General features: G+C 34.4%; 2 protein-coding genes across 2 annotated transcripts; both read left to right on the top strand.

The window, feature by feature from the left end:
- Positions 1-4,496: 4,496 nt before the first annotated feature.
- Positions 4,497-5,084, top strand: LOC141718685 (uncharacterized). The gene is made up of 2 exons (XM_074521066.1): positions 4,497-4,720; positions 4,796-5,084. Exons 1-2 carry the CDS (start codon positions 4,497-4,499, stop codon positions 5,082-5,084), a joined length of 513 nt encoding a protein of 170 aa, XP_074377167.1.
- Positions 5,085-7,614: 2,530 nt separating this feature from the next.
- Positions 7,615-12,028, top strand: LOC141718117 (beta-glucuronosyltransferase GlcAT14A-like). Its single transcript, XM_074520484.1, has 4 exons — positions 7,615-8,394; positions 8,504-8,579; positions 8,672-8,787; positions 10,682-12,028. The coding sequence occupies exons 1-4, from the start codon at positions 7,806-7,808 to the stop codon at positions 11,194-11,196; spliced, it is 1,296 nt and encodes a 431-aa protein (XP_074376585.1). The 5' UTR covers positions 7,615-7,805; the 3' UTR covers positions 11,197-12,028.
- The last annotated feature ends 1,326 nt before the right edge of the window (positions 12,029-13,354 follow it).

Here is a 13,354-nt window from a genome sequence, read left to right as displayed (position 1 = left end):
TTTTGTAACTTGTATGTATAGTGTGTATTGGGGGTTTTGGGACCGGAGAAGAACAACTGAACAAGTATGTTCTGTTTTTAGACTTTAGTTTTAAGCATCTTTTTTTTGTTTCAAATTGTACTATCTTTATTTTATATGTTTATTTATTAATTATTAAGATTAATGAACAAATTCCATGATTTCCATCTAATCAATATTATTTTGAATGAAATAATTAACAAAATCAATAAAATTTTGTATAATCAATTCTCAATTTCAATTTTTTTTTTTAAATCTAGGGGGACCAAAAAAATTTTTGATAGTAAATTTTAAAATTTTATATTAAAATTTTGGGGTTATTCCGCAGTTGGTGGGGACCGGGGCTCCCTTCGATCCCCCCTAGTTCCTCCCCTGTTCTTGATACTGTTGTTTGTGAGGTGTTATGTTATGCTCTTTTGCATACACCTTCACTATCAAGTTGAAGCTAGTAAACTGATCTAATGTCTTAGGTAATTAAAAGGACATTAAATATGTGCAAGATACGTTGATTTTCATATTTTGAGTAGAAGGTAGATGTATTATAATTTTCTTTTTGTGACTTGAGATTGACTATCTTTTGACACCACGCGAGCTTTTGAACCTTTACACATATCTTTTGCTTCTTTTATTCGTATCCTTACGTGTGTGGATTGCATTTGTATCGTTAGCACTTGTTTTAGACCATTCTTGACATATATGACATTGGATGAATAATAATATGATAAATGCTCTTTGAATTAAACTTACATTATTTTATAATAAAATATCGTGCATATATAATCTAACATTAGCGATTCTTTTATTTGCTGATATGATTTTGATATATATCCTCTATTGACCTAATATGATTTTGATCCCTATTTGTCAAAGTAAAAATGAGGAGGGAGTAATAAGGTGTGATTGATGTGTTACTTGTGATCATATTTTAGTTCTCGGGAATTGTTGTGGTTGATTCGTACTTTCTTAGCATGAATTTCAGAGGATCATTTTATTGTATATCAATTAGTGTTTTGCTTGTCATTCTCTAAAAAAATATATAAAAAAAAGAAAAATAATGACAATACCTTAAATATATAAATGCCTTGAAAAAATAAGAAAAAATATTCAACATTTTATGTTGTTATGTATTATTTTTTGTTGTGTTTTGTAATATGTCATCTCAAGTTAAGTTACATGTACATATTAGTCTAAGTTTTGTGATATAAAAGTCATTTTATATTATATATGTCAAGGAATCGTTCACTTTAAAACCTCAAGGTGTTAGAAAATGACCCTTTTCAGGATCTTACATTATTATAACACTCCCCCTCACTCGAAAACCCATTTATGGATCGAAGAGTGGATCACGAGCGCTCCAGCCTAAGCTCTGATACCATATAGATCAGAATAATAGGTCTGATACATTAATCTGATAGTAAAAGAGCCTTTATATAGGCTTGGTACAGGAATACAACACTATCTAACTCTGTACAAGATATTCTATTTTTAACACACAAGAAATGAATCTCAGGATTTCAGGAAACTAATTGATTTATTCCCCGTAATATCTGTACATATAACTAACATATCAGTGATATCAATTACTCATTTATTTCTATCTCTCCAACAAAAATATTGAGAAAAAAAAGACACGTACGTGACTGTAGGGGAGACAAAGGTTACACATAACAAATAGGAAAAACAAGCACAAGAAGAAAACAAGATTCAAGAGGAGAAGCATTGAGAAGATCAAATTTTAGAGTTTTTATTTCTTACTTTTCTTTATTATAAACTTGCTATTATGTCTCCACTCTTGTGTTTAGTAATCTTGGTTTTGATGTTGAACTGATTCTCGTTTTAGGCCTTTAATAGACATTTGTTTATTATATAAGATTATTTTTCGGTTCTCTTTGTTGGTGTTCATATATATTGTTTATATTGATTTGTATACAACGCTTTTTAGGAATGATCAAGCTTAGAAATTGAATTGACAAATTAGGTTGGCTTGGAAAAGAAAACTTAATTTATAGCCTAATCAATATATCTAAGGATTAACAATATGTTAGTTTGTGATTAGTATAGGAATATACTTAATCACTCTCGGTAGTGAAATTAAGGTGGTGATTAATCATTTAATCCTGTTTAAATTCTTAAATTTTTCGTTAGAATACGGGAATTGGTCAGTGAATTAGGATCACTTAGATTAGGAAGGTCTTAGTGATTATGTGAAAGCCTTAGGCAGCACTTGCATTAGTGATTGAAAAGCCGATAACAAGCTTTTGGTCATAAATGTATATAAAATGTAGATCCAGTTTGTTTTCTTCTCGGTTTTGATATTATATCATAACTAAGTTATTAGCAGTGTGGCAGGGTTGCTATTATACATATATATGATCTGTTCTTGTAAATTTTTTTATTGCACATTGATTATCGTGAGTTACATCACTTCACTGTGATTTGGAGTTTACCCTTACATCTTAATGCTCCTGATCAATATGTTTCTCATGAACAAGAATATCCCAAGTCCCAACACTGTGATGAATCCCTGGAAGAAAATTTTCAGCTAATCTACTAGGTTCTTCATTTAGAAGCATTTTCTATTTCTCCCAGCAATAGATCCGCTATTTGCTAGTTAACAGGACTAGGATGCTTGCTTCTGGATGCAAATAAGATATGTTTCATTTTAGTGAAGAGAGGTAAGGGGGGGGGGTTATAAGACCACCTCCAATGCAGGCCCGAGTGCCGCATTGGTTGGTGTGAAACGGATCCATTTTCCCTTATCTGCGTTGGAGTAAAAAACTGGCTAGTCCGGAGCCCGCCAACTTGGGCTCAACAAACTCTGAAAAGTTGCTCTCCTTTTTCTTGTCCTGTAGTGCAGGTGTACACCTCAACAGCTTTAACTTATAAATTGTACAGCTTTAATTGCAAAAATAAAGTCATACGTTAGAAATTGTAACGTTAATATGTGCGTTAAAAATATTTTTAAAAATCTAACGTTCTAATATTTTTTTGTTATAAATACCAAGCACATCAAAAAATAATTCACACTTCACTCTCTTCCAAAAATTAAGCTTGTATATATTTTCTTGCAAAAAAATGAATCCAACCAATTATTCATCTTCAAATCCACAAAATTCAACTCCTCAAAATTCTCAATTCTCTAATACTCAATATCCATATTCATTTCCAAATTCTTATTTTCCGTATGTCCAAAATCCAAACATCAATAATTTTCAATTTTCAAACCCATCAAATCCAAACTATAATCCTCAAACTCCGAATTCTCAATTTTCATTTCCAAATCAGTATTTTCCGTTCCCTCAGAATTCTCAATTTCTGTTTGTCCAAAAAATTTCAACTATACCTCCACAATTTGGAACCCAAAAAATAGCAATTAGTAATGAAAATTCTCCACGCTCACAAGCTTCTGCTTTCGACACTACTAACATTATCGATCTTAATGATGATGTTAATGAAGTTAAAAATGTGCGAGAAAGTATAATTCAGTGGACATGGAAGGAAGATAAACTTTTAATTAGCGCATGGTTGAATGTATCTACTGATCCTGTAACCGGTACATATAAAAAAAGTGAGGCATTTTGGGAACGAATTCGTCAGTATTGTGAGGAAATTAATCCCGGAGTTATAAGCAGAGGAGCTATAGCTATGAAAAAAAGATGGGAGCGAATAAATGAAGGGGCTCAACGATATGGGGCGTGTTATGATCAAGCTGAACGAAGTGTAGGAAGTGGTTCAAACATGGACGACATAATCCAAGCAGCTCATGTCTTCCACAGAAGTAATTACAATAAGAAGTCAAATTTTGACAAGCATTGGAACGAGCTCCGAAGAATGCCAAAGTGGAGAACACCGAGTTCAAGTTGTGGAAGTGGAAAAAGAACTAAATTGAGTGGTTCCAGAGCTTATTCATCGTCAATGAATGATGAGACATATGAGAATGTTGCTGAATATCATGTTCGTCCTATAGGTTGAAATGCGGCTAAGAAGGGAAAGGCAAAGGGAAAGGGAAAGACAAAGGCAAAAAAAATTTAGAGGATGAGTATGAAGAGTTGAAGGCCGATACGACTAGAAAATTAAATCTAATAGAGAAATTGAATGATGTTCGACAAAAGGATCTAGATTTAAGGATCTTGATGGCTGATACAACTATAATGAATGATGATCAACGGGGGATGCATGCCAAGTTGCTTTCTGAAGTGAAATCAAGGATGAAGTTGTTGTTGAAAGTTTTTATTTGTCATTTTCTTATTCTAATGTATCCGTTGGAATTTATGATTTGTCATTTTCTTCTTGTAATGTATCCTTTGGAATTATTTATCATTTTCTTCTTATAATCTATCCGTTGGAATTATTTATTTTGTTCTTTTTGTAATAGCCGTTAGAATCTATTCATTTAATTATCAATATAATGTCTACTTGGTTTTACATCATTTCATAACTCATTTTCAACATTCACAATCAATATCAAAGTGTATAATATGGATTACAACTCTGTAGAGGCTGAAGAAATCATTGAAGAGTTGTTACTCGACAATTCAATGGAAGAACGCCGACTACAACTCTTTAATCAAATCTATGGAGAAGGCTCATCTTCCTCGCAACGAAGAATGATAAACAGAGATCGTGAAGCGGGCCATGATCGTCTAGTGGGGGATTATTTTTCAGAAAATCCAACATATCTTCTTGAGACATTCCGGAGAAGGTACCGAATGGGAAGACATATTTTTCTTCGTATTGTGGATGCTCTTTCAAATTTAGATCCATATTTTCAGTAAAGGGTTGATGCATTGGGAAGAAAAGGTCTATCGCCTTTACAAAAATATACTGCAGCCATGCGTATGTTAGCGTATGGAACATCTGTAGATGTTGTTGATGACTATGTGCGTATTGGCGAGTCAACCGCAATTGAATGCTTGAAGAAGTTTGTAACTAAGGTTATTTTGATATTTGAGGATGAGTACTTACGAAAGCCAAACGAAAATGATGTACAACGACTACTAAAGATGGGAGAGGATCGCGGATTTCCCGGTATGATGGGTAGTATCGATTGCATGCATTGGCAATGAAAAAATTGTCCTAAAGCATGGAAAGGAATGTTCACGAGTGGTCATAAGGGGGTTCCGACAATTTTGCTTGAAGTAGTTGCCTCGTCGGACCTATGGATATGGCATGCATTTTTTGGAGTTGCTGGTTCTAACAACGATATAAATGTGTTAGATCAGTCACCAGTATTTGATGAAGTGCTAGCTGGTCGTGCTCCAGAAGTAAATTACAATGTTAATGGTCACAATTACAATATGGGATATTATTTAACCGATGGAATATATTCTGAATGGGAAACATTCATTAAAATAATTTCACGTCCCCAGGGAGACAAGAGAAGATTATTTTTAAAATACCAAGAAGGCCAACGAAAGGATGTAGAACGAGCATTTGGAGTGTTACAGTCACGATTCGCAATTATACGTGGTACAATACGATTTTGGGACAAAGGAGATCTCGCTAAAATAATGAGAGCGTGTATCATATTAAATAATATGATAGTCGAGGACGAGAGAGACACATATGCCATTCCATTTGGTCCGCTACCAACTTACGATGATAGAACAAATGGTCTGTTACAACCAATTCTACAGGAAGAACCTTTTGCCCCTTATGAAAGGTATATTCAAAATAATGTTCGAATTCGTGACAGGCAGAAGCATTGCCAACTACAAGCTAATTTGATCGAGCATATCTCACAGTTTATAATTCTCGTAATTAATTTATTATGTAATGTTTTTAATTTTATGTATTTCACATTCCTGTAATTTTTTTACTATGTAATTCAAGTGTTTTAATTATGTATTTTATTTTTATAATAGTTGTTTACCATTTAATTTATATTATTAAACAAAATCAAAATAAATTCTTAAAATTCTAACACTTATTAAATACTATATAGACATAACTAAATAAATGGAACATAGAAAATGAGGACCCGGACTTTGGGCATTGGAGGAAATGGGACAACTTTAATACAAAACCCATTTTTGCACATATGGCTTGTTGCTGGGACCCAAAATACTTGGACACGGGCCGGTGCATTGCGGATGGTCCAATGGTCAACATACACATAATATTCTTAGCCGCTTCTATAATTTAGGCACAGTTCAGATAGAATGTTCTTGATGCCTCTTATTTCCATGTAGTTTGGTTTGCAAAATTTTTTTCAATAGTGACACTTTCTTTGTCAGTTATTGACTTGGTGGCTTTGCATGATTGCAATTGTAGTTGATGCATATAATATAATATAATAAGCAGATTCAATGATCAACATCATATAATATTGTTTGCCGATTCATTAGTTTAAAGATAAGTATGATGAAGTGAACTTATCTTGAAATAACTTAAGGAATCACCAAGTAATACGCACAAGAACAAAGTTAGGTGCTGCAAGTAATACAAAACTAAAATGTGATTGAGAATTAGTAAGATAGATACATTAGCACCTTGTAACAAAAGTAAACCCTACCAGGAACGATGAGCTGATAATAATCTACAATTGACAGCTGTTGCGTCTTATTTTGTATTGCGTTGAGGGATTCTTGTGAGGAGACTCGCACAGCACAGTCGTTCCCAGATCATCGCCACATGAATACTGTGTGAGAGGTTTTTTTTTTGGGTGGTTTCTTTGTACTTAGCAGGCAGTTGATATATTTTAACCAACGCTGACATTCAAAAATTGTTAACTAGAACCTTATATGATTGTTAATTTAACTATGATTAGTTTTTTTTTTATATTTTAAAAACCTTATTTACAGCTAACTAAAATTGATTTGGTCGTTAGAGGGTTGATTTCAATGCAAAATATTTACACATTTCTTAACTTTTTCCCTAACTAACTTTGTATTTTAAAAGAAAGTATGTTTTTAAATATTTAGTTATTTACGAGTATAATACATCTGAGAATATGTACCGCAAATATATTCAACAGTATGGAGCAATTAAATTTTGAATCTATTAGTATTATTGTAAGAATGGCAAATATCAAATGTTTTTCTTTTGACAGGAAAAATCATAAATGTTTTTTTTATCTAATATTAAACAAAATTTAAACACTATACATTTGTAATTTTGTTTTGTTTTGTAAAACCAACACCTAACTGCAATTTAGTCAAAGTATATTTTCAATTTTCATTTTTCACCCTGCACAGGGACGGAGGCGGGGTGGCCGGCGGGTGCGGCCGCCACCCCAAACTCCGGTATAATCGTAAAATTAGTATTAAAATTTATGAAAAAAATTACATATTTATATATTTAGTAGTAAAAAAAATTATTTTGAATGTGTGCCCCTCAAAAATATAATTTTTTTATGAATTTAGTACTAATATTAGTAATATTTACAATAGTTACGAATTTAGATACACGAATTCAGGTATATTTTGTACATTAAAATTTTAAAAATAATATTTATTAATTTATTTAATATATATTAAATTAAATATATATATTAATTATTCAAAAAAATTTCGTTCCGTCCCAAATTTAACACCTTGTAATCTTGTAAATTACAATTAAGAAACCCAAAATAAAAAAGACCGTAAGAAACAGTTAGATTGGTTGAAGCAGTGAGCAGTATGTGAGTAATAAATAATGAACAAGATTCAAGATTGAAGACACACACACACAAACCAACATATTTTGTTTTGGTAATATTGCTGCAATTGCACATCATCCACTCTGCTAACTCGAGACTTCTGATTTCAAGTTTTCAACCCACCTCCTCCCTGACCGTGTGGGAGCAAATGAAGAAGCTCCGAAGCTTCTATATGCACCTACGCCACCCCCACACTACCGAACGCAAATGGATCTTCCCTTTAGCCCTCACTTCACTTCTCTCCATCTCTCTCCTTCTCTTTCTCACATCTCTCTCTCCCTCCTCCACCTCTCTCCTTCTCTCTCTCCACTCTCTCTCCCTCTCCTCCTCTTCTTCATCTATTTTCATCGAATCCAAACTCCATTCTCTCCCTATCTCCTCTCTCCCCCCTCCTCCTCGTCTCGCTTATCTCATTTCCGGCTCTAACGGTGATGGCTCTATGCTTAAACGCACTCTACTCGCCCTCTACCATCCTCACAATCGCTATATTGTGCATCTCGATGCCGAGTCTTCGGAGACTGAGAGGATTGATCTGTTTGAGTTTGTTAGGAATTCTTCGATTTTTGGTCAATTTGGTAATGTTAGAATGATTACTAAGGCTAATCTTGTTACTTATCGCGGTCCGACTATGGTTGCTAATACTCTTCATGCTGCTGCTTTGTTGCTTCGAGAAGGCGGTGATTGGGATTGGTTTATTAATCTTAGTGCCTCCGATTATCCTCTCGTTACTCAAGACGGTACAATTCTACCCCATTCTCGATAATTCGTTATGTGATTCTATATTATCTGTGATTGTAGATGTAATTGCTGTGAGTTATTGAGTTATGTTATGTTTTTGTTCATTAGATCTGCTTGATGCGTTTTCATATTTGCCACGGGACTTGAATTTCATTGATCATACTAGCGATATTGGGTGGAAAGAGTAAGTGATTGGATTTTGTGAATCGAGAAACTTTTAGATTGATTGTTGGTTGAGATTTGTGTTGATTTTGTTGATTGTGGTGATCAATGAAGGAGTCAGCGTGCAAAGCCGGTAATTGTTGATCCGGGGCTGTATATGACAAAGAAGAGTGATGTCTTTTGGATTACACAACGGAGAAGTGTGCCAACTGCGTTCAAGCTATTTACAGGTATTTGGGAGATTCTTTGCTTAATATAGTTAATGTTCTACAAGTGACAAAATTCAGTTTTGCAGTTGAATTACTAATTTTGGTGCTTGTATGCTAGTTTTGGTCTTCCCAAGCCAGCTTGCCTTAAATGGTTTGCCTTCCTGATTTCCTCTTTCACCTCAATTTAATTCGTTATCAATACTGGCACCATAATTTTTAAAATTGTTTGTGCTACTATCTTTGGCCAGAGAATATGATATGTGGCAGACTATTTATTTTACCAGCCTTGGAGGTTCCTGTCTTATATACATTCATAAACATCAGCAGTTTTAGTCTTTTTTGTACATCTTTTCCCTTTCTTTGATGAGGGATTTTAACCAAAACTTTGAAGGACTGTAGTAGCCATTGCTATTAGATTTTTTTCATTCCATTTCCACGTGTGTTGTACACCAGAGAATCTTCTGTGACTCGGTCCATAAATTTTCTGATCAATTTCTTTTGTTAACATCTTTTATCGAAGCAGCTCTTCTGTCCACTTCTTTTATTGCCAACTGCTGTCAAAAATTTTGATCACTTACTGAAAAACCAACTGCCAGGATATTGATCTCCCATTACATTTTTTTTTGTCAAGTCCCATTACCTTTTCCTAGTTCAGATAATTTATAATTTATTACAAGCTTCTAGCAGTAGGCCTGCCAATGGTTGGTGTTATTCGTTTCTAAGAGATATGCCCACTAATTGGAAATACTCAATGTCAACAGCAGGCGGTAAACTGGTCTCCATGACTCTGATAAACAAACTCTATTGCCAGGTTTCGGTCTACGCGAATAGATTCAGTAGCTGAAAGATATCAATGATCAAAAGAACAATGTGACCAATAGTCTGTAAAAGTAAGATTACAAACTGTACAAACCGATCATGCGTAAAATAACCAGGGATCTACTTGTAGGAAAACCTTTATCGACCCCACTGCAATTAAAATTTTGGCTTTGTAAATTAAAGGCTTTTACCCACACATATCTATGATTTTCTTAGATTATAATGCGAGGAAAATTGTGAGCAAAGTGTGTGATAGAATCGCATAGCTAATATTGAGGATAAAGATTTACACTTTAAATTATTTAAATTAGCGAAATAAACAAAGCAGAGGAGATGTCAGAGTGGTGTGGTGAACATCATTGAATAGTGTTGTTTACAGTTCTGTAGATTGATTTAGATTGCCATTGCATATAGCAGTACCAGTTGACTTAAGGTGTTTGTAAAGTAAATTGGAATGTTGATTTGATAATGTTATTTGCTATGTTCAATCTTTGTGCGCATATGGGATAATATAAGTTATCAAGGTACTGTCTGAAACGGCTATATAATTATACAAGCTTCACTAGTTAGCATCCGCTATACTCTATATGTAGTTTTGTTTATATTTATTTTATTTTTTTAGAATTTTTCTTCCGTTAAAAAGAAGTCACTATAGAGTTTAGGCTGAGGACTTTATACTACCACCAAGAGATGCATGGGAAAAAAAGAGGAAAGGAAAGATAGACATCTGTCATTGTTCTGTTTGCTTTATTTGCCTTGGAATGAGGGGATATTACTTGAAATATAAAGAGTATTGATAAATACCTATCAGGATAACTTTCATTAATATGAGTTTTGCGGTGTAAGAAATCGCAAATTTAAGATTGAATCTGAGAAGTCTATTGGACTTTTACCTTTTGTTCAATGAGGCTTCCTTGTGATCATTGATCAGGTTACAAACTTTTCATTGCTTTGAGTATAGAGACATGCTAATCTGGTTGTCCATTTGGGAACAAGTTACTATTTATGATGGCATAAGTTGATGTTGTTACCGCCATTTACAGAGAGCATTGGGTTACGTAGCTTTGTATTATAGTATATCTTTTTATTGTTTCAGGATCTGCCTGGATGGCTCTTTCTCGGCCTTTCATTGACTACTGCATATGGGGATGGGACAACTTACCCCGAACAGTACTCATGTATTATGCAAATTTTCTCTCCTCCCCGGAAGGTTATTTTCACACTGTGGTCTGTAATGCTCGTGAGTTTCGCAATACAACTGTAAATAGTGACCTGCACTTCATATCATGGGACAATCCCCCAAAGCAGCATCCCCACTACCTTACTGTTGATGACATGAATAAGATGGTTGACAGTAATGCGCCGTTTGCAAGAAAGTTCCACCGAGATGATCCAGTGCTCGATAAGATTGACTCTGAACTCTTGTCTCGGGGTCAAGGTATGATAGTTCCCGGTGGGTGGTGCTTAGGAAGTCGGGAAAATGGCTCTGATCCCTGCTCTGTTGTGGGTAACATAACACTTCTCAGGCCCACCCCTGGAGCAAAGAGACTGGAAACTCTGATCAGTTCACTCCTGTCAGATGATAAATTTCGGCCGATGCAATGTAAATAGCCAAATCTGTCTCTGTAGGTGCATTTCTGTTTAGCTATAACCAATTTCAGGGATGAGATTACGTCCCAATTAGACAAAATTAATATCCATCACGCAGGTGGGATGAAGCTACACACTGTACAAGAGGTGAACCAACTGATCCTTTTCTTATTAGTATATACTTCATAGGAAATGGAAACTGGCCTGGCCATAGATTACTCCAAAACTGTCACTTATAAAACTGTCTGGAAATCCAGTTGTATAGATGAGATGTACTTGAAAAAGATGAGGGGGGTGTATGTTTGAAGTGTTTTTGTTAAGTTAAAACTTAAAACCTCTCTTCTGCCTTGAAATTTTGTTATTGATTGAAATAAAAAGTGCAAATTTAACAAAACTTCTTGATTTTCATAGAGGAGGTCTTTCATGATTATCTTTGTTTTTAGCTTGGTACACCTCTGTTTCTCTATTATGTTCGTCTCATCCATACATATGGTCAGATTTGGTAAAACATTTTTTGAATGGTGGTTTCTTGGTGGTTTTCAGTTCTGAATCAGTTTGCTTCCCTAGTGTTAAGTTTATGTTGTAATGTTGTTGAATGTTGATTATATAGTTATAGACGGGAATATCTACCATTTGATTACCTGTATTAATAGCTCCGGGAATGTTACTTTAATTTTGAAGTTACGACATTCAGTTCTTTATTCTGTAGATGAAAATATGTAAAAGAAAGACCTTCTTAGTCTTCGGCCATATCTGCATCAGCCGGAGACTGTTGTAAACTTCACAAATGGGCGGTTGCTCCCGAATTTTGTATGATCCAGAATCTCCTTTCAAGTGATTAACGACAACACAATTCTATAGATTGAAGATCATATCATTATAGATGGCCAGTATACTTGGACATTTTTTTTGTTGAAACCAAAACCATAACTTGTTATTGTACAGTTTTGCGGTTGCAATTAATATCAGACAGCAAGGGAGTAAAAGTGACCTGCGTGATCAATGTCACGAGATCAGAAGATATTCATTTTCATTTTAAATATACTGTTTCTATCGCATTGTTTTTCTTTGTAAAATTAAACTTGTTCTTAAGACGATGTTTGCTCAGAACAAATGTCGGGGTTGCAGACAATAAATAATTCATGGTATGAGGTAATAAATTTACAGGGATGGTGATCCTCCAAGATTGCCCTCAAATTTTGAAATTGCATTAGTACAATGGAAAACTGTGTTGTACAATCTCCGCAAAAACAAACCAATATATATGTGTGAACAAAATGAACAAATAGAGTAACAGAAAAAGAGGAGAGAACGATATAATCCGAGTTCAGTGCAGAACTGTCTCCTTGAAGCTTATTAGCCCTCGCCGTCGTGAGCGAGCGAAAAGGCTCTCAGGATAAAACGGATTGCAGTGATGTATAAAGCACTCTCAGCGAGTTTGAAACAAAACAAAAAATTATCACCAGAGGAGAGAGAGGTAGGGTTTGTGTTTACAGGTGAATGTGGTTTTGGTGTGTCTAACTCTAACGCACTAGAGGTGTTTATATAGGTGTAGATAGACTTGTGCGCTACTCTTTTCCATAATTAAATATCATTAATTATGGAATCGGTGTAATACTTGCAAGTTACCCTATTCCATAAATAATCTGAAACAGAATCAGATTAAATAAATATCAAGACATACATCATATCAATTAATCTGAAACAAAATCAAATTAATTTATACCACAATATTTGAGCCAATTTCTAATGGAAAATAATAATTTCCATTATTAAGAGAATATCATCATATCTCACACATCTTTTAGTCATAATGCTCAAAATATGATTTACCAATATGAGACTTATACCCATATTTTCCAACAATCCCCCACATGGGTGAGATTAGTGATCTTAGTAGCACACACCAGACAGACAGATACAAGATTTGACTTGGTGATAATTTCTTCGATCAAATATAGCATACAATAGGTAGAGAAAGAGCCTTGAACCTTCGCTCGAGTAAACATACCGACTTTACTGGTATACAGTAGACGTGCTTGTCCTTGAACTGTTCGACCGTTTGTGTAAACGGTGATATACTTATCACTATATCTTTTCTGACTCGTTCAGCTCTCATGAGTATGTCCATTTTGGTCATGGAACATCGTCCTGGTTCTGCAGGAGTTTCTAAAGAATT

The sequence above is a fragment of the Apium graveolens genome, chromosome 4 (genome assembly GCF_009905375.1).
Source record: "Apium graveolens cultivar Ventura chromosome 4, ASM990537v1, whole genome shotgun sequence".
Classification (NCBI taxonomy): Eukaryota; Viridiplantae; Streptophyta; class Magnoliopsida; order Apiales; family Apiaceae; genus Apium; species Apium graveolens.
This window is presented reverse-complemented; position numbering and strand designations above follow the sequence as displayed.

Coding starts and splice junctions, on each gene's coding strand:
- LOC141718117 (XM_074520484.1), top strand. CDS start 7,806: ATGAAGAAGCTCCGAAGCTTCTATATGCACCTACGCCACCCCCACACT. Junction 8,395..8,503: donor TCCTCTCGTTACTCAAGACG/GTACAATTCTAC, acceptor TTTGTTCATTAG/ATCTGCTTGATGCGTTTTCA. Junction 8,580..8,671: donor AGCGATATTGGGTGGAAAGA/GTAAGTGATTGG, acceptor TGATCAATGAAG/GAGTCAGCGTGCAAAGCCGG.
- LOC141718685 (XM_074521066.1), top strand. CDS start 4,497: ATGGATTACAACTCTGTAGAGGCTGAAGAAATCATTGAAGAGTTGTTA. Junction 4,721..4,795: donor CTTGAGACATTCCGGAGAAG/GTACCGAATGGG, acceptor TTTTCAGTAAAG/GGTTGATGCATTGGGAAGAA.